This window comes from Aulostomus chinensis, chromosome 19, assembly GCF_037954235.1.
Source record: "Aulostomus chinensis isolate RoL2024-O1b breed Wild chromosome 19, RoL_Achi_v1.0, whole genome shotgun sequence".
Classification (NCBI taxonomy): Eukaryota; Metazoa; Chordata; class Actinopteri; order Syngnathiformes; family Aulostomidae; genus Aulostomus; species Aulostomus chinensis.
Window position 1 is genome coordinate 18,683,714 of NC_141338.1, and position 25,395 is coordinate 18,709,108.

A 25,395-nucleotide genomic window follows, 5' to 3' on the forward strand; every position below is an offset into this window, starting at 1 on the left:
GTCTGAATGAGAACGACCGCTTGTTGGAAAAATCTGCGAGAAGTCAACAGCTTATCTCCACTGTCAGCTTAGATTCCGTATGCACATTAAATGTGTGTTTTTTTTTTATTTTGGTGTGTGTATGTGCACGTCATAAATCTTCACTTAGATGCTGACACGTTTAATGCAAGCTGTTGGCACATGTGTATACTGCATCGAACTGCAGACGTGAATCGAGACATTAAAACATAGGAAAATATGTGGAAGAGGAGCAGAGGGGACAACTTGGGGCTGTACTTCACAGCGTGCGCAGGACCAAAGGCAAGTTAATGTGCTGTGATAACTCAGCCTTGAAACGCATGGCTGCAGCAAAAGTTTGCCCAGAAGACAAGCTACAGTATATCCTCAAGTACATTAAGCTCATTAGGTTTAAGAAAAGTGTCTAACAAGTGAATGTAATGTGTCCTTTCACCCGTCTTTATGCACAGCCATTATGTCTTTAGCTCGACTGCCCATCTCCACCAAGGCCAGTCTCAACAGTTAATCTGATCTGCCTCAAAGTTTTATGACCCATGCGCCACAATCCACCGTGTTTTTGCAATACAAACAGAGAAGGTCCAGGAGGGTGCAAATGTGTCATGGTAAACACCAAATGAGCCAAAGTAATGACGCGCTCCCCTACACAGCCTCTCGCATGTCTGCTAAAACACATCATTTCAGATTTAGAGCTAATAAATACTGAACAACAGTTTGATCTACTGAAATAACTACTCACACCAGGGGAGGAAATGGAGTAGAAATGTGTGTGTGTGTGTGTGTGTGTGTGTGTGTGTGTGTGTGTGTGTGTGTGTGTGTGTGTGTGTGTGTGTGTGTAAATGTGTTGGAGGAGATGTGATGTGACTAAGTGGACCAGTCATAGCTTGTTGCATCAGAATAAGTTGCAGTTGCAGTTCTGGGGGAGCTGAACATCAGGCTATGTCTTAGAGTGGGCGACGTCACACACCTTCTCATAGCCAGTGTGGATTTGACTCAGATGCAGAAGCCTTTGGAGGGTGGCGAATTTATTAGATAGAACCTAGCAGTGAAAAAACTGCCAAGGATCACACTGCATGTCACCTTCCTCTTCATCACTAGGGTGCTGCAACAATGAGTCCTAAAACCTGAAAGTAAGCTGGCATTGTTGAACATTCAGTTACTTCATCACAGAGTCAACAGATTTTCCATTAAATGACTGAAATAAGGTCAGTTCTAAACATTATAGCTCAAGTTATTCCTGTCATTCCTTCAAAATAAAACACGCAAGTAACTACTGCACCCTTGAATCTTGCAGTTATAGTATGTGTTTTACAAAACACTATATGTGTTGGCCCTGTGATGGACGAGCGACCTGTCCAGGGTGAACCCCGCCTCGCAACCAAAAGCTACTGGGATAGGCTCCAGCCCCCTGTGACCCTCAACAGGATAAGTGGAAGAAAATGGATGGATGGATGGATTAAGATCTGATGTAGAAAATCCATCAGCTTTAGATCAAGGGAACCCATAGTGATTCTACAATAATACCTCATCCTTGCAGAACTCTATAATGGCTCATGAAAAAACCCCAACAAATCATACACACTCTCACACTCCAACAAACGCATGTCAAATAGTGGAAATAAGAAATATCTGAGTTAGGAATAGAAGAATATTAAAGGGGAAAGAGAGGTCTATAACGGGAGTGTTGCCTTTTATTCCAGTCTAACATTTTGGATCAGAGCATCAGAGGGCATTTAAACCCTGTATGACATTTTTGATAACGCACTTTAAAATATCATATTGATTTATGTGCGTCCTGATCAAGCAGTTTGTCTACGGCAAGAAGATGGATTCTGTGTGCATCATGTGATAAAAGGGTGGGTTTTCAGAGGATAACAACCCAGCCACAGCATGAGGGCTTTATTTTCCACGTCAGAATGAGATCACAGGACCAAAGTGTCAGGAGAAACAGACGAGCAGGGAGGTCTTTGTTTATCAGCTTTTCAACAGTGTCTCCAGAGAGAGAGCATTCCCCGCAGACCTACACACACACTCCCGCACGCACGTCTGCATCACAGAAGGAAATTGCAAACTACAAGAAAGCAGATATGCTGTAAAAATGCACCCAATAAGTCTGTATGTCAGAGACGCTCACCCTTTTACAGTCTGACATACGATCAGTTAACCAACACATGTATCTTTTCCTCTGTCCGCTGTGATTTGAATGCACAAGCTGTTTCAGTTCCTGCACAGCTTCAGCTATTCACACTGTGTCTAAACCAAACCAGCACACACACATGCAGATGTTGTCCTCAGTCCTGCACATCAGTAACAACCACTTCAGCCATTTACCAGTGCTGGTTGACATATTTAGCAGTGCACCATCGCTACTCAACTGGCCATTCAACTCAGGCATCATGTAACACTGCTTACTCTGTCTCTCTCTCTCGCTCCTCTGAACATGCAGTAACCTTCAGAGTAATTAAGCGCCAGACAGGTGTTAACACAACAGAGTTTACTGTTAGGTATGAAGTGACAAATCAAAGTAGAGGAAGAAAAAGCACAATAGATGGAAAACACGGCAAAAAAAATTCACTGCAAGTCAGAAGATGATAGTTGGAGGCAGTGTTGAGGACAAATCTGCACACAGGGAATTCAACATCCCATAATTATAGAGCATATCCTGCATGAGTGGTTTGTGCCTCATCACTTCCAGAAGAGACTCCTACCTCCATCATATCTATCAGCCAGAGCAGCCTTTCCTATGGGGTGGGGTGGGGGTGGGGGTGGGGGGTTGTATCGTCATTAAAGATATCTCAAGAGAGAGGCAGTGACACGATACGACACCGTTCAGAAACTCTCCAGCTTGTCAACGCGGCCGACCACGTACCCGGGCTGAGCTGAGGGTGGTGTTGGTCATGAAGCTGGCTGAGGATGAGGTCAGGGTGTCTGGGTATGACACCATGGATAGCGAATCTGCCTGCAGTGCAGAGGCTCCGGCTGCTCCCTGTCGAGCCTTCAGAGCCTGAATTTCCCGTCGCAGCACCAGCCCATCGAAGCGCTCCAGGTCCTGCGCGGTGACCAGGCCTCGCACCTCCGACAGCAGAGAAAACTGAGGGAGAGACGAGGGCGAAGGTACGATATGATGATATGATTTAAACTTGTACTCACCGATGAATGTGTCCACTTGGGAGAAGCAGAGACAAGACTACATGCACTACTGCTACTACTACTACTATAACATGTTCTACCAAGGCAAACACACTGCACCTGAGTCTTCAGCTGCTACATGCTGCAGTTTTTTTCAACAGGTGTCTGTTTGGTACAGCAGAGGTCAAATACAGGACTAGACAGTTCGATCCAGGGGTTTCGATTAACACTTAAATATTACAAAATATACAAAAGACTGAACTATTAATTATAATTCATTGAAAAACTGCAAATATCAAATCACAGGAAGGAACAAAAAGGCTGATTGCGGCAAAATACCTTTTAGTACACTAGTATACTTTGGTGCTACACAGTTGTCCTGTCACCACATCAAATTCTACTGACTTAAGAGGACATCTTTTTAGACACAAAATCCCCCCCCCCCCCAATCACATTCTTACCACCTCGATGAGGTTTTCAGTGAAAATGAGAATGGTGTAAAAATTAAGATTCAGATTCAAGATAATCACAATTAGACGTTTTTCTTAAAACTGTGCAGCCCTAACACACACACACACACACACACACACACACACACACACACACACACACACACACACACAGAGTGTGTAGTTGTTGTAGTGGGTGGCTACGGGATGCGTCTAGCTTCAAGCTAAATATACATGGCTGGCTCTTTCTGCATATTGGAGTCAAAGAATTGATGCAGTGGAGAAAAAAACATCTTTGTGAGCACTTGAAACACACTTAGCGATTGAAGTATCACCTTTGCGTGTGTGTTGAGCAGCTCAAACAGCGCCATGACCAGCTGCTCCACACCGATGTGTCCGTCCCGATACTCCTCCACGTAGTAACCCATGGTCTGTCGCTCTGTCTCCGTCAGAAGGTGGCGTGCTTGCTCCTCGAGCATGGCCCGGGACTGGTTCGCCAGGCTGGACAGGGTCACCTGGGATCCTGCCACACCCTTATAAAACCCGGACTGGTGGAGATGGAGAAGGATATAGACATAAAACAAGCGACAGATGAGTGCTGGCAGTAAATTGGGATGATGAAAGTGATGAGGGCGGAGGGGAGTGACAAAAGAGAAAAGAGTGTGAGGAGGGAAAAAATGAAGAGGGTAAAAGGGGTAGTGTGAGGAGGATGATGGATTGGAGGAGTGAGGGAGAGTGGAAGAAAACCCGAACAGAGAGACAGACGTTGGGAATGAGGGGATGGCGAGGGAAGCCAAAATGAGGAAGATGAATAGGAGTTGGATCATGAAAAGAGGTTTGAGAGGGCAGGTGGATGTTTGGCATATCAGGAGGTCAAAACTGGATGGAGGACGGTGTTTGATGCAGAGAGGAAAGGCTGAGTAGTCAGACTCAAGGTGAAGGTGGAGAAGGAGAGGGGCTAAAGAGGAGACAAAGGCAGGTAACTCATCAGGGTGGACGGAAAAAGAGCAGGAATATAAATCAGACCCACATACAAGGAGCAGCTCATCAGTCTTTCCTTCCCAAATTGATAAATTATGCACTTCCTGTTGTGCGACATCATCCATTGTCGTGAATGCTTTATGGCGCTAACACCACAGCTTGTTGCAGCACACAAAATGTGCCGTTCACACATGTGGGTGGAAGGGTTTTGTGCTGTTTTTCTTAACAGCTTTACTATACATAACTGGTGGGCCAGCTGGGTTCCCTGCCAATCAAAAGGGACGAGACTCTGCCACTTCAGAAACTGATGAGTTGCCAATATCACTTCTCGGCTCCATATCTGCTTCTTTTCTTTTCCCGGTTATCTGTGCACAAGCATGCAGCTTTCCTTTAATTAACTCCTTAATCAAAGACACCACTTCAAAGTGACAGCTCCGGGGTCTGTATCTGCTGTTCATACGAATCGGAAACAGGAGGAAGAAACAGGCCAGACTTTGACTTCCCCTCCACCCCCTCCTCCTCATTCTCCTCCTCCTCCCTCATCTTCACATGTCCATCTGTATCATCAGCAGAAGTTGTTCCAGTGTCCTGGTGTGAGCAGAGCCAACAGTGTTTAACGCCGAAGGTGAACTCTGGAGCAACATTGCCTGAATCCTAATCACTGCAGTGCTTACCATGAGAATTCCTCTATAAAGCACCCGTGTTACTTAACTCAAGGGCGGAGGGGAGTCAGCCGACAGGACCCCGCCAGCCAGGCACGTGTGCCGCGAGACTGTCTCTCACTGTCATATTAGAGGGCAGATTGGCACTTGAGAGAGCTCGTGAAATCGGTCGTCACTCAACTGAAGTGGAACACCCGCAGTCTCCTGCTAATGAGGTGTGCTTGGGGAAGGTGATGTCGGAGGATGGAGAAAGGACCATTTTACTGTAAGACTACCTTTTTACAGTTAATAGACCTCCAGTAACCCCGCCTCGTTTTGCCGGACCTCTGAGGTCATTCTCCGGCTGGGTTCTTCAAATGCCGGATGGGCTGTCTGGTCTTTTTATCACTTCCACCAACAACAACTATCAGAATCAACATCGGATCGATCTCATCTCTGCTACAGCCCAACTTCTTGTAACGACAGAAAGAGGAGAAACAGTTGAGATACAAGAAAAGAGATATGAGTCGCAGCTACAAGAACCCTTTATGCTATTTTCACTGCTCCCTCCCTTAATTACAGCTCACGTTGCCTAAACTAATTACTTTAATTACAGAATCTCCCTGAAAAGCAGCAAGCGAAGGCCTGGAAGAGCTGCCTGAGGAAGCTTTTCACTGTTCCAACCAGAAATCTTGATCTCTGGAGAAGCCTGTGAAATCCATGGACAATTATTAGGATCTATTTATTTGCAAGGAAATTAATTACATGTCAACGCTTTATTGGAGGACAGAATTAGAGCTGCAATGCTTAATCAGTCAGTCAATCGATAAATGAATCACCCATTATCACTACACTATTTTGATAATCAGTGACTTCAGTCAAGCAAATCTTTTTTAGAATTATTAAATGATCATATTTAGCAAAAAATATCTATAGTTCAGCCTTGTTCTCTGTTGCTGAAGGCACAAGACACATTTCAGAAGAATATTCTCACACTAAAGGCAGATCAAGTCAAACAAAATTTGAGGATTTATGACCTTTTGGTCATTTATGACAGAAAATGAGGTCTTTTCATTTGAATCATGATGGACCTTTAAACAGACTGGCGCTGTATTTATAGTCGTATTTACATGGTCACTGGCCACGCTAGCTGGACCGCCCATCAACAGCCTTCCACGGGTGATCAAGTTGAGCTACGCCACCGGTTGAATGTCTCCCTGGTTTTATCTTGTTTTATGTATAAGTCTGTAAGCTATTAAAGCAAACAATAGTAACACCTGAAATATTTCTAGGTAAATATCATGAATACAAATTGACGTTTTATGCAGGGTAAATTAAAACCGTCTAGATTTAAAGAGACTGCAGCTTTGGAACAACTGCTCATTGACCGTGTAAATACGCTGTATATCATGCTGTGTATGGTGCTGTGTATCTGCTGATTAACAATAAACACAAAGATTTGTTGAGGCAGAGTGGAACAGTTTTGTTGGATTTTAGCCCAGAGAATGAAACGAGAAAGAAACAAATACAATTTGAAGCCCAGTCTTCATCTTGGAGATATTTGACAATATCAATCCTAACTAAACAAAAATCTCTTTTCTCTGTGCTTTTCTTTGCAGTTCCCTTGTCAGCAGATGATGGTTTTCCAGTTGTCATGGAGATGAGTCAGTGGCCAGTGACCACTCAGACCAGTCAGAGGAGCCAGGGAGAGATGATTGCCAGCAAAGAAGATGATGTGGTCTTTCACATCCGAGCATCTGTGAGTGTGTGATGAGATGTCAATTCCATTGATCGCTCTGAGTCTGACTCTGGTCTAAAAATATCCGGACTTATCTGACGCCATGAATGACAGGAACCTGGTTTTCTTTTGACCAAAAAATGAAAGTTGTTGTTTGTTCCAGTGTCGAGTTCAACTTTCAGTTGTGGGAAGTTCAAAGGAATGCGTTACCCTCAGCTTGATGAGGTGGGGATTAACTTTTAAACTTTTTTAATCCCTGAATAATACAGTCCATAAAAAGGCAAGCCAAAGATAGTTTAGTGAGTGTGTGTGTGTGTGTGTGTGTGTGTGTGTGTGTGTGTGTGTGTGTGTGTGTGTGTTTGCCATCTCCTTCACAATAAATACTGCCATAAAACTAGATCCTGCAAAGCCAACACACATTAGTTTAAGTGAAATTTTCTTCACTTCCCGGTATTAAAACCTGAGTGACTCCTGCCCACTTTAGAAGGAGCCAAATAATCAGCTTCTCAGTTCCATCACTGATTCCAAGCTGGCAGAACACAAGACCCACATATGAGGGTCTCTGCAGAGCCTGGAAGTAACAACAGACATATTCATAACATCACATGGAGAAGACAGATGTCCACATTCCTCAGGGTGACTGTGTTCTGATTAAATTATATTACCAGCTTTAATGCTCCTCCATCAGATCAGGACTAATGAAAGTGCTTTAAGATGAGAGTTTGAACCAGGAAGTCACAGCTTGTCTGCAGCTCCGTGACAACACTCACAGCATTCCCAGCCTCATTCTGAGCACCTCGCCAAGACGTCAAATTGACCTTGCTCTTGTCTCAATTTAGGGCTGCTAATTAACTTCCTCAAGGGTATAGGTAGCGGTCACTTATCAGTAAAACTGTTTTTCTCTCAAGCGTTCACATCTTTCATGCATCAGAAAATGAATTAATTGCGACAGAATCAATACGCAACCAGATAAGCATTTCAAGTCATATTCTGTGGCTCTGACTGATCAAAATGCAAGACAGCTCCTTGGTTTACATACACATTTGTACTTATTTAACTGGACGACAGCCTTTGTTTAAAGTTTAAATGCAGAGAATGTTTTTTTCATCGGGAAAAAAGTTAAAAAAAAAAAGAAAAAAGAAAAAGGTCTACTTGTGGAATGGAAGTGAGGCGTGTGCCCCCTTACAGCTGTTTGGAATCAGACTTTCTCCTAGTTCACCTTTTGTGTCACATTCCAAACAAGTTAGCAAGTGGTGTTCCCGTCAGATGGGAATCCAAAGACTGTTAGAGGGATACGGACAACTCCTTAAGCTGAGGGAGCTTCAAGTTCGTCTCCCTGTCAATAAATGCGTTCCTTCCACGGTAGTTTCAACGACCCTGATGTTACCCTCCTCTCATGTTCGATGGCCGGGTTTAACACTGCAGGGGAGACTACACAACACAGGCGGAATGGCAGGACAGTTTGTGGCTGACCGAAGCAAAAATATTCAAGAGCGCCTTGATTCCCCACCACATGACAACACCTTTCAAGTCCAATGGACTGACATCTTTACACGCAATTTAAAAGTCCTGTTTTAGTCTAGACTAACACAAGAATTAGAGTTTTCCACGGATGAGTTCAACTTGCCATGTACTTCAGACCGTGATGAAGCACAGCTGCCAGTGACTGGAGAGTCGTCCTCCACATTATCGGAAACCAACAGATAGAAACATTGGCAGCTTCTGCAAAAAGATTCCACTCGTCAAGTTAAATTCTTTAATGAGTCACATGACGGCCCGCCGTTAATTGTGATCCACCACAAATTAATTGCTCAAGTGCAATCCCACTGCTATTCTGCTATTATTTTAACTAGGAAGTCTGAGTATTCTTCATATTCTCCAATGCTGTACTGACAGAGTTTGTGTTCACTTTTTGGCCACTTAAAAGAAATTTTGAATTACTTCTTATCGTATTGAAACCCTCCCTGGATTTTTCATTTACATTCAAAAAATGTATTATATTCATATAAAATAAGTTCAGTTACTTGAATCTACTCATGAATATGATTTAGAATGTGGGACTCTGTTTACTCTTGGTGTTAACATACCACGTATCTTTCATATTATAAATGCTAATGTGTCCTGTAGCATCCCCAGGATATAACAGGACAGTATTTAATCCAACGCAGGACATGGTGGACAGCACGGTGGTGCAGTGGTCAGCACTGTGGCCTCACAGCAAGAAGGTTCCAGGTTCCAGTCCCGGCTCCAGCACAGGATCTTTCTGTGTGGAGTCTCCATGTTCTCCCTGTTCCTGCGTGGGTTCTCTCTGGTACTCCAGCTTCCTCCCACAGTCCAAAGACATCAAGAGGGGACGAGGCTGATTGATGCTCTAAATTGACTGTAGGTGTGACTGTGAGTGTGAATGGTTGTCTGTCTCTATGTGTTGGTCCTGCGATGGACTGGCGACCTGTCCAGGGTGAACCCCGCCTCTCGCCTGAAGATGCTGGGATAGGCTCCAGCCCCTGCGACCCTCAACAGGATAAGAAGTAGAAAATGGATGGATGGACATGGTGGTTATTTTGGTGGCAGCACGTTCATGTTATTAGCTCTTGAAACATCTGGGTCTTTTCACAGCGCCTGTGCTCAGCTTATCTGGTGCTTTTACTGACTGACACGGTGACATCACAACTGAGGACAGGGCCCTCGGTCCTTGAACCGGAGGTTTGTCAGGCAGATCTGGAATCTGAACGATGGTGGTCAGCTTGACACGACAGAAAGCACTTCTAGCTGATTGCCTAAGATGCATTTTAAACCACTGACAGGGTCTTCTAAGATTTGCCACGACTGAACAGATCTTGTTTAAATGCTAAATACTGCTGCAGCCTGGCTCGCCATTAAAGCCGACTCACATTGCTACGTACGGTTAGTTAAAATATCATAGGTAGCTTGAGAAATACAGACAACACCGACTACACACAAACATTTATTGAACAACAGTCAGATATTCAGATGTGCTTGATTTATTCCTGAGGGGGTGTTTAACAATGACGCGTTTTAGATTGGAGTATTTCAGCTGATGACAGTACTCATCGCATAAATTATGCTGTGATCATGCAAACAGGCTTCCTTCATTCTAAACTCACTACAACAGGAGGCAGCAGTATAACACTGGGGACTATAGAATAGCCTGGATGCGGGTGCTGGAACCAGCGTCTGCCCTGTAGTGATGGGGGGATGGAGCCTTTTTGGCTGCCTCAGTCTGAGTGATGGCTTCACTGCAGAGCTACTAATTATTATGGATTGTAACAGATGATCAAAGTCCAAATTAAAGTAGTAAAACTGGCTTGCTGAATTTACATCATTAACCTCAGAATGCACCCATAAGCAGCGCAGTTCTGGCACAACACTGCTGTTTACAGTAACGGCCGCTCCGTCAACACTCTGAGTAAATGAACAAAAAAAAAAAACAACCTAGTGATTGGAGACTGTCCTGCTCCTCACCTCGACAAAATCTAAGCTTCATAAACCAGGGAACTCAATGCTCTTTAAGCTCACTAACCACCTTCTGGCCTTTATTACTTTCTATATAAAAATTAACAGCAAATGAAATTACAATTGTAAATATTGACGCATATATAAGTCAGCTCTGTCATTCAATGTAGTGAAATCATAAGAGAAAGTTAACTGTGTGTGAAAATGAGAAGAATATTATGGAGTCAGAGGTCAGACGGTCTTCATTCACAAGTGATCCATAAGAGAAGATGAAGCGAGTGACAGGCTGTGGACAGCTAGGAGAGGAAGAGGGTTTCCGCACGACAGCTTTTTTAAAAAAAAAAATTTGTTCATAACAAAAACTAACAAAAGAAAGCAAATTGTGACATCACTCTTGTTCCGATCAGTTGGAAGCTACATCCAAGGTTTCAAAATTTGGGCATCCATGTCAGCGAGAGTTTATGTCCATAAAACACAAACTTCATGACTACGTGACTGCGAACAGGAAGCATGAGTCTACTGTGTTGCAGGAAATGCTTTGGGTGGAGCTGTTAGTAAGAGCAGCAGAAGTCCACCAAGGTCAGAGCAGCACAAACCGACTGACAGACGTTCCAAAGCTCATTCACTGACTCGGGAACATTGTCCAGGAAACAGAAGCTCAGACGAGGCTTCAGATTCTCAAGCAAGTATTAAAGTTTGAAAAAAAAAAAACATGAAAAATGTTCTCAATTCTTTGGCTTGAGAACAACAGTAGTTCAGTTTGAGATTCATATTCTGTGTTATATAATACTGCAAAATGAGATTACCCACCACATATAAAGTGTACTGCACGCACTGGGACAGCACAGTTTGGAAGTATAAAACAATTACCCTAATGTGTACCTGGCTAAAGCCTCAGCACCGCCAAGCTGAACCAATTTACTCTGTTTACTGCTGTTAGAGGTCGCCGCTGCTGTGCTCTCCTCTCTGAGTTGGTGTGGGTTTTTTTGCTACTCTTGTTATTGAGCGATGTGTTTTTATTCTTCAGGTGGCATACATTTCCACCATGAGTCTGTCCTCCATGCTCGACATTGTTGAGCGATAGTTCATGGATGGCCTCATCAGCAGCCATGTGACGGACACGAAATAATTTCATGGCACCACAAAACACAGCAGCTATTGGTTTGAAGGCAGCTTTACATGTGACTGCTGATTCAGCAACATCCGAGCCTTCCCTTGTCACTAAGTGAAGTTCATACAAGCTGCTAATGAAGCTACATCCACAAGCGTCCTCACGGTTATCGAAGTGTTTTGAGCGCTTCAATCTATTGTTTTGTTGTCCTGCCTTTGATAGTCAATGCTAGTGCTTGTTTTTTCCTGGCACAATCATAGTTAAGGGTGTGTATTTTTTAAATGAAAATAGTGGATGTAGCCTTTTTACCGCTTGCTTGCGTTTTCTCAATAGAGCCACTTTGACACAACATGGTGCTGTATGAACTTTTATTCTTAAAACCTGAAAGATTCCTTGAAACCTCGTGCTAAATACTGGTTGTGTGAGCAGGATTTGGATTACAGCCCATTTTGACATGTTTGCTGTTGCATTCAAGATGTTGTTCAGCCATTATTCACCGAACGCCTGTCTCCTTTCATTCAGTCTCAGACCTGCATGTCTTCTCAAGCAGCAAGAATCAAACATAATCACTCTATTTTTGTGGCATATTTCACATGCTGTCGTGTAAAGCTCTTAAAACCTCTAGAAAATACGATGACTCCATCACGTGTTGTGTATGCTTGCGATCGCACTGACCTCGTTGCTGAAGAGCAAGAGAGATGCCTGAGAATGAATCTGAATGAAGCTGTGGGAACCATGCCTTTAAAAAGTTAGGGGGGGACTTAGCTTGATGATAAAAGCAGAACATCTTAAGGGTTCAACGCGATCGCTCTTGGTTTTGTGTACCAGCAGTTTTTGAATTCAAGGAGTTTATCTTTGAATGCCTCGAGGTTCCAGCCAGCCCCAGTTAAGCTTGTCAGTTGAGCTGTGTATGCTTTTATGTGCGCTCTGGCTTACAGATCTAACAAATATGTCGTTTTTATTGTCATTACATCTATGATCAGTTTACTGACCTTTTGGCATCAGAACCTAATAAAATCCTGGCGTGCTGTTAAATTCAAGTGATCTCAGCAAATTGGGTTTGACTGACAAAAGCGATATTTACTCCTGTTATTTGCTGTACATTTTCTCTCAAGCAACATTCATCTGCTCCAGATCAAGGCCTGAATGGGGTCAGAACAGAATTAATGATTGAGAATTGCTGTGTGACCTATACTTAATTAATTAGCTTATCGGTCGGGTTTGGCCTTTGGGCTACAATAATAGGATGGAGGGAGAGAGGAAAGCTTAAGGGAGGAGCAGAGCTGTGGAGGGGCAAATGACGTGAACGCTGAGATGCACCGAATCTACAAACGCCAGGAAATAATGTAAAGGAGCAAAACCTTTTTGCTTGTTTACGCTGCACAATCATCCTATGAGGGATGATTTATGCTGAGAGGGACGTGTTGACTCGTAGCAGTGGGGGGTTGACTCTAACAGAGGCTGCCTGGCTTGTATGGAGGAGATGCAGAGCTGTGAATTATCACCTCCCCTCCTACAGACGAGCCCCAAAGCCCTGCTGCTACATATCTTTCTCTTCTAATGCCTCCGCTTTCGCAGAACAGTATGTGTCTCACATACACACCACACACACACGAGTGCTCATGCACACAGCAGCCACCAAGTCTGCACCATGCCTTCTCATTGTTGGAGTTTATTCTGAGCATGCATTCATGTTAACAGACCGTCAGAATCCAAACTGAGATTCATCTTGGGATTTTTGCTGTAGCATTAAAGGAAAATTATTAATATTTTTAAAATCCTATTTCGCAACAATATACATCATGCTAACTTACGTGTAGCAAGGCAAGCTGGTGGAGGCTGCTAGATAAACATCATTACACGGATCTACACACAAATAGTGCTGCTCCAGCTGGCCTCAGGAGCAGGCAGGTACGCTGGACAGTGCAGTGCAAACAGTGCCTTCATCATCGGGCCCTCCTTGCACAAACACCCGCCATTTTGGAGCATGAAAGTCACATCTTTTCCCTTGACGTTCCCACAAATACACGTGCCTGATATGAAAAAAATGTCAATTCTGTAGAAGACAGAATGTTGTTCTGGCCACGTGTGATCCGTCCATACGTACCGTGCCATGTTTTAGGTACGTGACACTGAGAACAGGTCCTGCCGTTGTCTCCAACATGGCAGCGCTGATGAACGTTACAAACACAGTTGGTTCAAAGCTAGGATCACTTTCATCCGTAGATTAATTTTTTTTTTTAAAGATTTTAGTCAGGCATCAAGTGTAAAATAAAACCAGCTGGGTATTCCTTTGTCACAGATATTTAAGAGCATACACACACAGCCAATTTGTGTAAAAATACACACAGCCATTAATTTGTACTGTAAAGACACACGCAGTGTCAGAAGGCATAGCTTTCATCACACACCGTGCATTCGCCAAGGTCGGCCTGCAAGACAAGCAGCTGGATTGAATATGCTACGCGATAGCAAACAACACGACACTAAACCAACGATATAATTTTGTTGACACCTAAATAACAGTGTGTGTGTATCATATTGAAATGGCGACATGGAGGACAGTGGAGAAGATAATGAAGCCACTGAACTTTTCCCAGAAAACCATCTACGGAACAAATTAAGTTATTCTGTCCTTATGTGTCTAAGAAAACATGTCGGGGGTAGATAAATCCCTCTGCTGTCTGAGTCACTAAAGGTCAAGACAATAAACATGTCACTGCGGACAAAAAAACAAAACAATATCCGAGATCTAATAATTGAATCTGATGAGCTGTTGCATGGCAAACAAACTGGCCTTGGTTCTAAAAGGCAGCTGCAGGATTTGATGTACACTGAGACTGGATGGCTCCTGACCTGCACTGATGTGTATAAGATGAAGGCCTCCATGGTGGAGTGAAAACAATTAGGTCCTTATCGGAATTTTCATGATGTTTCTTTGACGTCCACAATGAAGAGAGACAGAAAATCTAACACCTGTCAGCTTTGACCCTGACCATATTGATTTCCAGAATAAGCTTTCCAGAATTAGCGTCTTCTCGGCTCATTCAAAGTTTGCAAAATGCAAAGTCAATTTCGTGTCTCACACCTGACGGGACTTTTGAATGGGCTGCGGGTGTCGTATAGAGGCACTGATCCTTCACATTGCCTCAACCGGGAGCTCAGGATGGACTCAAACCTCTGTTTGTTTGTTTGTTTGTTTTTAGATTAGACAAAGGGTAAAAATTGGTATTCTGCGAGATCATGGCCATGTTGAGCTTGTAGAAGAAAATGTAGAATTCCCAGCTCGTGGTATGTGTGCGTGACAGCGACAGCTCTGAGGGGGCATGTGTGAAAACCTTTAGCGTCACATTTCTTAGGTGTTCTGCCACTTTAATTCTAAAAGACATCAATTACAGAATTGCAACATCAAAGGCTCACATCCAACGCAGGATCTTTGTCGGATCGGCTCAATGTCGCTGGATGACTTGTGGGATAACGCGAAAATGCCGAACCATCTAAACTGCATTTCCACAGACATGCTTCACGCGTGATGGTCTATAGAGGGACAAAAAAACCTGCTGAATTTTTAACTAGGAGAATCTTATATGGGGAAAATGTATAATTAAGAAGTTTTCAGTCTTTAGAGGAATATACCATCTTTTTGAGAAATACATGCACTGTATTATGGTGTGTGTATTATCCATCCCAGAGCCACTCCAGAGGATGGATCCACTTCTCTCCTCTGTGTGTGCATAACACCTGCAATACACACCACATGTTAAATCAGCAGCGAGGGGGGGGCAGGGTTTTTGAGCACGCTAGTGGACTGGTTGTGTAGCGTAGCTCTATTAGCATTCAGTTTTTTTACAAATTGGTCTTTGCCTGCATTAACATAACTTGGGTTGTGTTCGATATTTGCTACTTGAAGAACAATTCAAAATTGTGGGCCTATTTTAGAATCGGGCACATAGCTGGAACTACTTTCCTAACTGGGTGCGGTGATATGACACAGCAGCTAAAACTTCAGCCAACAAAACAAGCGTTTGTTAACAAGCTGAAGACTGACCGCTGTGGCTGATCATGGTCGGCTTCATAAGAGGGGCTGAGGAGGAGCACTTGTGGACAAACAAAGATCTGAACGGATCCGTCTGAAGGAGTCCTGCCCTGAGAGTTTGCCTGTTGTGGGTTCATTCCATGAGTGTCTATCAGTTGTCATAACTACCATTCAAATCCAGAAACTGTCAGTTTAAAAGCCTATTTAGCATGAAACACAATAAACAAAAGATCATACTTTGGTTTATTAATCCCCGCTTTTAAATGTTATGTTAAAATAATATCAAGGAAAAGATTTGTTGACATCTTGTTTACTGGATCAAACACGTATCTTGTGGCAAAGTTTGTTATGCACCATTTGCTTTCCAGCACAATATCAGCACATCATCTAATTTACTCCTCTGGTCATAATTACAGCAGTTGCTCTCAGGGATCTCCTGCAGCTAGAATGTGCTCCAGCTACAACTAATTTACTAAAATCAGAATGTGCTAAGCTACAGAGTGACTTCTCCCAGCTCCGGTAGTTTTTCATCAGGGAGGGAGTTTGCCAGATTTCATCACATACATACGATAAATCGGACAGCAAGGCAAGTGTCGCGTAAATTCGGAGAGGATGAAGGTGACCTGACAGTCATAAATTCTCAGACTGACGAGTGGAGGCGGCAGAAGAGCGAGAACCACACAATTTATAGCTGCGTGTACTGCAGCCATTGAATCCACATGTACCTACTGTACATATGGTGTTGCTGTCACACTCCGACCTGCAGATCGAACACACATACGCGTACATCCAGGCAAAGAGTGTGAGGTGTTACACCGATTGGTCTTAACCAGCCACGGGCATAAGGGCCATGCTTTAATGTGACTTATGTTAGTGTGAGGTGTTGTTAGTATTAACTGGGAAGGAAAATATTCCTTCATAAAAGAGATCTCCAGCCCTTATTCTGTGTCTCTGTGTGGTGACGAGGCTAAACGTGGCCGTTTCTACGTGAACCAGGGTTGTGATGGAGGTGGTCAGTAGTGTCTTCGTCCCCGCCAGTCAGTCACAGTTTGATTCAGGTCCTTCTTAGCTAAAATGATATCCCGAGCCTATGATCTACTCCCTCAACACCTCCTTATCTGGACACCTGACCAGAGGAGATGACAAGGTGCGGGGATTAGTGGAGTTGTAGTGGCAGCCACCCTGTACTGGTTGCTATATTTCTCCTTGATGCATCGTGTTTGTCGATAAATGCTGTAAACTTGAAGACTTCTTCATCTTCGTGACTACGAATCCATGGGCTCTCTAGAATTTCCACGACATAAACGTTGATGTAAACTTCGTTTGAAATTCATATTTGAGTTGGTTTGACGTGAGCTGATGTTTATTCAACTTGGGCCTGAAAAAGCACATGAGCACAAGTTTCACATGAGGATCACTAAAACTCTAACCTGGATCTAATTGGTGCCGCACTCAAACAAGAGACACCACATTATTTAGCTTTGGTGTCAGCATCACCACCACATTGGTCACCACTGGCCTGCAAATGGAGCATTTTTTTTCCTCTGGATAAATGAGAGCTACAATGTTTCCCTTTCTCAGCCAACGTCAGTGAGGTATTTCATTTTTACATGTTTATCATCAACGTGAAGCTCTTCATGTTACTTGCCGGTTAAATTGGAAATGTGTAAAATTCAAAAACATGAAGCAAGAGAGTTCAAAACAGATCTCGTGACCTAAAATGTTTATTTTTTTTCTCTCCATGCTCACAAAGGAAGAAAATGAATACACCTCTGTTGCCACAACTGGACTGTAACCGCTGCTGGATACTCAAGAAAAGACCATTTAGACTCACAAGGATAACTGTAATATATCATAAATATTCACGTATATTAACAGTACACCCACATGACATCTAGCTAATAGATTCTAAAGAAACAGCCCAGTAATAAACTCTCCCTTCATGAGGAGAATAAGCGGGTAACCTCTTTGAAAGAGCAGTTGATTTATTTTAATGGTCATTTGCAGGCTGTAATTTTTAACTCTGTTGATAAGAACTAATTGTGTTCCTACTCTAGTGCTTTCTCAGCACCTTTTTTACCCTTATAAATATAAATCTATTGCATTACAATCATAAAATAGTGATATACTCACATAAACCCCGTTTCATAGGTCCAAAATACCTCCTCTGAAGTTATACTATGAACTTAAATCCACTCTATTTATACTCTTCTAGATTTTTTGCCAGTTCAGTTCCTGACAAAAACAAGTTTTTTACATGTCCAAGGAATTCCGTTCCACCACCTAAATAATTCGGTCCATTGAAGCCAAACGCTGACAGTAATCTCTCCAGCGTCTTGCAGCCTAGCTACCGAGATTCCGGGGTAAGTGGAACTCTCCACGTAGATTATAAACCCTTGAATGCGGCTCACTGAAATGGGTCAAGGAATGTAAAGCATTATCCGCTTCTCATCAGCCTACATACACTCGTTACCAATGTGGCTGTGACAGTAACGTCTGTCAGCGTGGCATATCACATTTTACCATACTGTACGTGCCTGTGTGTGTGTGTGTATCACGTCTGAACATAGACAAAAGGACGAGAAGACAAAACAAGTTAAATAATAAAACCATGTGAGGAGCTTGTCCTGGTTGTGTTTCCATTTCATGGTCAGGCAAATCTGAAGTGAAATGTTGACATGTTGCAAAAAAAGAAAAACGTGCATTGAGTGTTTCTATCAGCTGGTTTGGAGCAAATAAAAGAAGCTACATGATCCCATCAGCAGATGGCGTTAGAGGCAACATTGAACAGAGCCATCTCTCAGCTAATCGCGCAGAAAGTGTACCAGAAGTAGGACAAGCGGTGGCTGTTCTTAAGCACCAGCTAGTATTGGACACGCTGCTGCTGTCCAGAGATGGTCAAGTTCATGGGAAGCATCCACGAAGATGGCAGCAGGGGAAACACCTGATCAGTGACATAAGGTGAAGGTTCTCTACGCTAGAGCTTCGTCAAAGGTGCGTTCATCTCCTGCTTTGTGCATCCAAAGCAAATCCCACCTCAAGCAAGTGCAAACACTTTTTTTTGTTGTTGCCAAATCTGAGGAAATTCGTGCCATCTTAATCGACATTTTCTAATACCATACTGTTGACTGCACATCAGGACATGGATGGAAACTTGACTTGTGCCAGTGGTAAGGAGGACCAGGCCCCCTCCTGTGTGGTCGCTCCTTGTGGATGGCATCCCAGGTGTGTGACGGCGCATAAGCGCCATCCTCCTGGTGCATGTTTCCTGACTCCGATGGCCTCTTCTATCCAGCGCTGGTGCTTGTTAATTTGTGTTGTAAGAGTTTCCTGTTTTGCCTCTTCTTTTATTACTCATATCTGCCCTTTTCACATTCTTTCTGATGTTCCTGTCTCCCCTATGACAGGCATGGCATTTCACTTATTTTTTTTTATATCTTCACAATATTTTAATACCTTCACATTTTTGGTCTTGGTCAGTTTTGTCCTCGGGGTGTACCAGCATCTGTCATAATTTTATGTGTGGCTTTACTGGTTAAGCTGTCCGAATACAAGACACAGAAATAGGAATTCTATAGTTTAAGTTTCTCTGTTGACGAGTTGCTGCATCTTGCACGTACTAGGAAGCCTGTACATTCAGACACTTCCCTGCAGCTTATTTAGAAGCTCTGCCTGACAGGCCTTTATCAGTTAAACAGTGCACGTGTAACACATTCGTGCAATCACTGCTGTGCACACACCAGTTTAAACCCTCTATGGACCTGAGGGGTATGTGTCCCTGCTCTTGCCTCCAAGTTCACTATCTCTCTCCTCCAGTGCTGCTACACCCTTGTCCCCCTCTGCCAGGACAAGAACGTCCATCAGAGTCTCTGTAATTTAAAGTGAGCTTCCCCCTCACCTTCCTCCCCTCTTCCTCAGCCCCTCTGTGTCTCCACCATCAGCTGCTGCCTCTTCCACTTCTTTCATCACTCCGACACACCCTCTCTTACTTTACAAAGTCATAGACAAAGTCAACAGTAAAGACACTGCGTGGAATTGAGGGAGCCTTTATGGTATTGGCTAATAACACTGTGGGTCTGTTTCTGCTGATGGAGTGTTTCTGAAGGCCCTCGGTAGCATGAACCGTGTCGAGATAATACAGTATGTAGATGTGCTGAAGCTAAAACTACCTGATTTAGCATTACAGCCAAACTCTATCAATGCAAATGGCTGCTGGCCAAAGCAACCAATCCTTGATTTTTGACAGTCCTGCCGCAAGCAGCACCAAACAAAGGAGGAGATTCATTAATTGTTTAAGGTACAGAATTCAAGTCACAGGATTTAGGAAGCCGAGGGGAATTCTTCAAATTGTTTGTTCAATCCAACATCTACCAGGCTCAAAGAAGAAAACAAATGGTCAATAACTTAGAAACATTCAAATATTGTACTTTTCAGTTAGCTTTCTAACTACCTTGGTACAACATAAATGTCCTCATCCCAACTGTTTTAAATGTTCTCCATTTGCTATTGTATTATAAGGTTATTGTGATCGTAACTTCTTTAATTATTCGAACACTATTGCTGACATGTTGAATTACCTAATAATGAAAGAAGGAAAAATGTCATGTGGTGCTGCACAAATGAGATTTTCCAAAGTACAATAGGACATGTGAACGTGTGTTAGACGGCTAAAACATGAGACTTGACAGGTGCACTCAGTTCATTCATGACACCAGAGCGAATGGAGACACCGATGACCTGCTGTCACTCCCACTTTCATGGCCACGGGTGATCAGATGGACACACACACACACACACACACACACACACACACACACACACACACACACACACACGGCCTCCTGCGAGTCTCACCTTTCCTGCTGCAGAGGCTCCTTGGTCTATGGAGAATCTGCAAAAGGTGAAAAAGACAAATTAGGATAGAGGGACAGCTGAATGCATGCACGCACACGCACACGCACAAATAATACATATAATAATCAGTATATATATATATATATATATATATATATATATACACACACACACAGATGATACACCAGCGACGTATTGGTTGAAAAGTTCTAATTACTATAGCAACAACAGAATGGGCTTTGTAGCAAAATGACGAAAATTGAAATGAACCATCTCAGATTTGTCCATTTGTCCAGACGTCCACTGCTGGAGACTGCAACCCCTGTGATATGGTCAACAGGGTTCTCGTCACCAAGATAGCAACAGCAACAGATGTTTTATCAGTAAGTGGCGAGTGAGGATCATCATTGACAGATGATTAGTAGATCGTCAGAGGGCTGTGTGGCTGCGCTGGTATGCCTCAGTGAGAGGTGGAGCAACATCCGATAACATCCCAGTCACTGCAACATTGTGCAGATCTGCATGGGCCGCTAACGCTCTCCAGAGTGGACAGCAGCGCTCCTCCTCTGATCCAGACGACTATCTGCCCTCAAGCAGCCTGACGCGGCACCTGTGTGTATGTGTGTGTTTGTGTGTGTGTGTGTGTGTGTGTGTGTGTGTGTTGGGGCTCTGATGAGCCTGCACTCCTGCTCTGGTGCAGTTTACCATATATTACATACATTATACGACTGTAAATCAGTGTGTGCTGCTCAGCGAGGAGATGACTCCTCCCTCCCGTAACCGTGCCTCTGCGATTGTCATAACCAACATTATTATTTATGATGTAATTTTGAATGAGTGGCTGCAGGTGCTTGGATGCCTGTCATAAACCGTCTGGTAACAATTCTCCAAACCCAGCAGGTCGACTCTGCTGCGCTGGCAGGTCGAGAATGTGTTTACATGATCTCAGACCTGAGGTGAGGATCGATGGTGGCCTCCACTCATGTTCATATTGATAAACGCAATTGTCAGTCCCTCCATACGAACAAATGTCTACGCCAGTCTCGTAATGCGATGTCGCGGGGACGCCGTGAGGGGATTTATTCAAATTTGCAACAAACATTCATGTGGTTTTATAAACATAGTATTAAAAAGAATGAATTGAAAAGTTTTTGTTGTTGTTGACAAAGCTCAAGGGCATTGTGACAGGTACACATCACAGTACACACAAACACTGCAGTATTTCTAGTTCTACATTTATCAGTATTTCTATCAGTACAGTTACACCCAAGTCTTCTCTGCTCAGCTTAAATGTAAAGGAATCGACTAAATTCATGATTTATGGGTTTTGCCAAAAATTTTGGACGTAAAGAAAAATATGAGTCTCATATTGATATTTAAATTCTTTTTTTCAAGATGTACAAAATGTGAATATCATGCAAACTTGGTTTTATGTACATAGTATTATTATTATTGATAAATATCAGCTAAATCAGTTGTTAAATATCAGAAGAAGTTCAACAAACTATGAACGGAGTGAGGACGTGACGTGTTCTTATGTATCTGAATGCATCTCGAGCTGACGACTACAACAGTGCTGTACGAACGAAGCAAGATTTTGTCTTTCATGTTTCTCAGAGACGAAGCACACGCTGCTGTGCAGAGACATTTTTGGAAATGTGATTATGTCTTCCAGTCGGGGGGTCTGAGTAAAGTGAAAGCAGAAACATCAAATGCATGTAAAACAAACACCTAGCGACACTTTTCTCTGAATACATAAAAAAGTAGCTGTTATGAGCTGAGAGTCTTCATATTCCAGCAACGGCGACATGACTTGAACCGATGTCATTACAACCTCAAGTGTTCATGAAGCAGCAGCTTTCAAATCCAGGATTAAACGCGTCAATTTAAAGCCCTGCCTTCGAGGATGGAAAGACAACACGGGAGTCGTGAGTGAAAATACGCAATTAAACCTGAGTCTGAAAACTACTGAAGTGGCATCTGTATTGGCACACTAAGTGTGAAGACCTGTTCAGGGATTCAGATTCAATTAGCCTTGTCGACCTTTGAGACTCATGCAGGCGTTTATTATCTCTTCTGAATACCTTTTAAAAATATCTCCTCTGTTGCCTCTGCTCTCTTTGCACGGTCAGATAATTGGACTTGGAAGGACAAGCCATCAAAGTCAATATCATGCATATATTTTACAATATATCGTTAAACATGCACTATGGCAACGACACAAGACCTTTTAACAGAAGAGGAACTTGAAAGATATGTATTTACATCATTTATGTATGAATCTGACGACCATAGACAGAATAAAATATCTGCAGTGAAATGTAATATCATGTAGTGAGAGCAGAGGGGTATTTGACTCCCAGTCCCAAACACAAGTCTGATATTGTTTCAGAGTTAAACAAATGAATACACACACCACCACCATCTGTCTCCTCCAGTGTTCAGCTGTTAAACGCAATAAGCAGGACACAACCTCCCAGGACAGACTGGGCCACGGATTCACCGTCAGTGTAAATGTTAAATGCATTTATAGCCCTGTTTGTTCAGGAGAACCAGCAAGGAATTTACAAGTTCTGGCTTGTTGTGCTGGCTGGTTGTGTTATTGATGAGTAAATGAGTCTGGCATTTATAGCAGACTTTAATTTGGTTGTGGGGGATCACGTTTGTTCCAGTTCAGGAGCTGCAGATGAGCTGTTCAGGTGTGGTGTTTGAAAGCAGCTCCGCAGCTCATTTTTACAGCAGAGCTGCATATTGCCTTTTGTTTCCTTTAGAACAGCGTGAGTCCTCCTGCGTGAGAGACAGATGTCTGATCACATCAGATGATCGCACTGACTTGAGAAGCAGTTGATACAGATGTATAGTTTTCACTATTTCTGTCCTTTTCCTTCAGCCCTACGCCAAAGCTTTTTTTTTTTGCTGCATATTTTCATCACGAAATCTAGCATGCATTCGTTTTCTATACGTACATTCTCTGATTTTAGTGGTTAATTGCCATTTTACCCCATAGACTAGAGATGTGCATTTAGAACAGGAACACTTTTCAATCATCACTACTCCTGGAAAATTCTTGAAACTCTTGAAATCTGTGAATTTAGAATAAAGAGAAAATAGAAATATTCAACTTTGAGCCAGAAATTTGACAGCCGTGTCGTGAAAGCCAATCAGCGTTGGAACCAGCAACTATCAGCTTTCACCATTTCCTGACTCCACGTCGCCGACGTCGTCCAAGTTCTGTCTGGTGTTTGAGCACTAGCGCTGAAATGTTAAACCACTACGGTGACATCAAAGCAGGCGGTAGAATCCAGAATGATTTGGCAGCCTGGACACGGCTCGGCAGCCCTAGCTGCAGGTGGTGCACAGCATCAGCAGGGGACAGTAGAAGCTGGTGCTGTGAATCACCATTTGTGTGGGTGAATCAGGTTGAGGGTTGCCACTGTACTGGTTAAACAGAAGCTGCTGTCACAGAGCTCCTGTCTGCAGGGACAGCCGACTCACTGGGCAGAGCGCGTAGTCCACGACCGCAGCAGCTTTTGTCGACAAATTGGATGCCTCATCTAAATGACCTCAGTTCAAAGATCTAACCACCTACATTCTGTCCTAAAAGATGCTTAAAACTTACAAACGGTGGTGATATGAGAGCAGCAGTATTCCTCTCCTGCTCCCCAGGAGACACTGGTAGGTTGTGAATTTCCAGTCTTGGTTGGGAAAGAAACGCAAATGATCCTGCAGCAAAACTCCAGCAAATGACTCAAAAAGAATTCAAAGAGGCAGCGATCAAACTCCTGCCGGTGAATGTGCTTTGTATCGGGTATCAACACAGTATTACAGCGAACATGCCGAGTACCCAAGTGTGGAAGAGCGATCAAGCATGCATATGAGAACAGCCCCCTTACACTGAGCCCTCCTTACAGCGCTGCAATGTTTCCAGCACACTAACTAAACACAAACAGAAGTTTGTTTCGTACCTCATTTAATTACAATAATATCGTTTGGAAGAGAATTAATTTTAGATTTCTTGTTGATGACTAATAATTGATTAACAGCAAATGGCAATACATTATCCCAGGCATATTTTGAATTCTCAAACAAAGTTTTTAGCCAACACCAACTTGAACTCACCCTGCCATGCTGCTGTTAGCGGAGCTCTCTGCAATCTGCGAACTGGCAATCCACTTGGTCTCGCCAACCACTGTCCTGGCATGCGGCAGTCGGCCAACATCCTTGACCGTCATCATCAGGTGCCGTGACGACTTCAGGACCCTGACAGCTTCATCGTGTGGGATGCTCAAGAAGCTTCGGCCGTTAACCTCCAGGATCTGGTCACCAACCTGGGGTAGGGGCAAGGAACAGAGAGGCGTGGTGGGGGGGACTGAACAATGCGGTGAAGATGGACTAGGCAGAGACTGTCACATGCAAAGGTTCATAGGTCAAAGGTCAGAGAGAGGTAACATAGGAGATGAAGGTGGTAGAGGTGATAGGTTTCTTGTTAAAACTTGTGACCCTTAAACAGGAAGGATTATGACAAGAAGACAAAAGTATTCGCTGCTTACTGAGGTTCAAGATCTGATCTGTGTGATGTGAGGGAATCAGACACACTTTCATGTGGTAGTACTGTCACGAACTAGAAAACCAGGAACTTAACTCAGGTATTTCAGAGGCAGAAGAAAGAAGAAAGTTCACACAACTGGGGTCAGGGCCACATTATGGAGTAGGACTCAAATGAAGAGACCAGACCCAGGCAGGCCTTGAGAGAACTCCAACATTTATTTAAATACAAAATCTAACTGAAAGCTTAACTGGCACACTGTCGATAAATTCAAAAGAAAAACTGCAGGAGTCAGACTGGAGAACAAACCTACGAGGATCTGACAAGAACTGACAGGGACGACCAAACTGAAATAGAAACTCAATTGATGACAAAACAAGAGGCGGGTGGGAGAACATGAGCTGATTGGTTAAGAGACACA

The 25,395-nt window shown here is 43.3% G+C and overlaps 1 protein-coding gene across 4 annotated transcripts in view; it reads right to left on the reverse strand.

Moving 5' to 3' along the window:
- The window catches only part of whrna (whirlin a), a 175,622-nt gene that overhangs the window by 25,106 nt on the left and 125,121 nt on the right, over nt 1–25,395 (reverse strand). For 3 of the 4 annotated variants that reach the window (XM_086187188.1, XM_086187185.1, XM_086187189.1), the window contains exons 4-7: nt 24,548–24,831; nt 20,429–20,465; nt 3,929–4,141; nt 2,885–3,106 (exon numbers count right to left, since the gene is read on the reverse strand). In XM_086187188.1, the coding sequence (XP_086043314.1) occupies nt 2,885–3,106; nt 3,929–4,141; nt 20,429–20,465; nt 24,548–24,831 (756 nt within the window). The remainder of the gene's footprint in view (nt 1–2,884; nt 3,107–3,928; nt 4,142–20,428; nt 20,466–24,547; nt 24,832–25,395) is intronic. The other variant, XM_086187186.1, reaches the window with a different exon arrangement.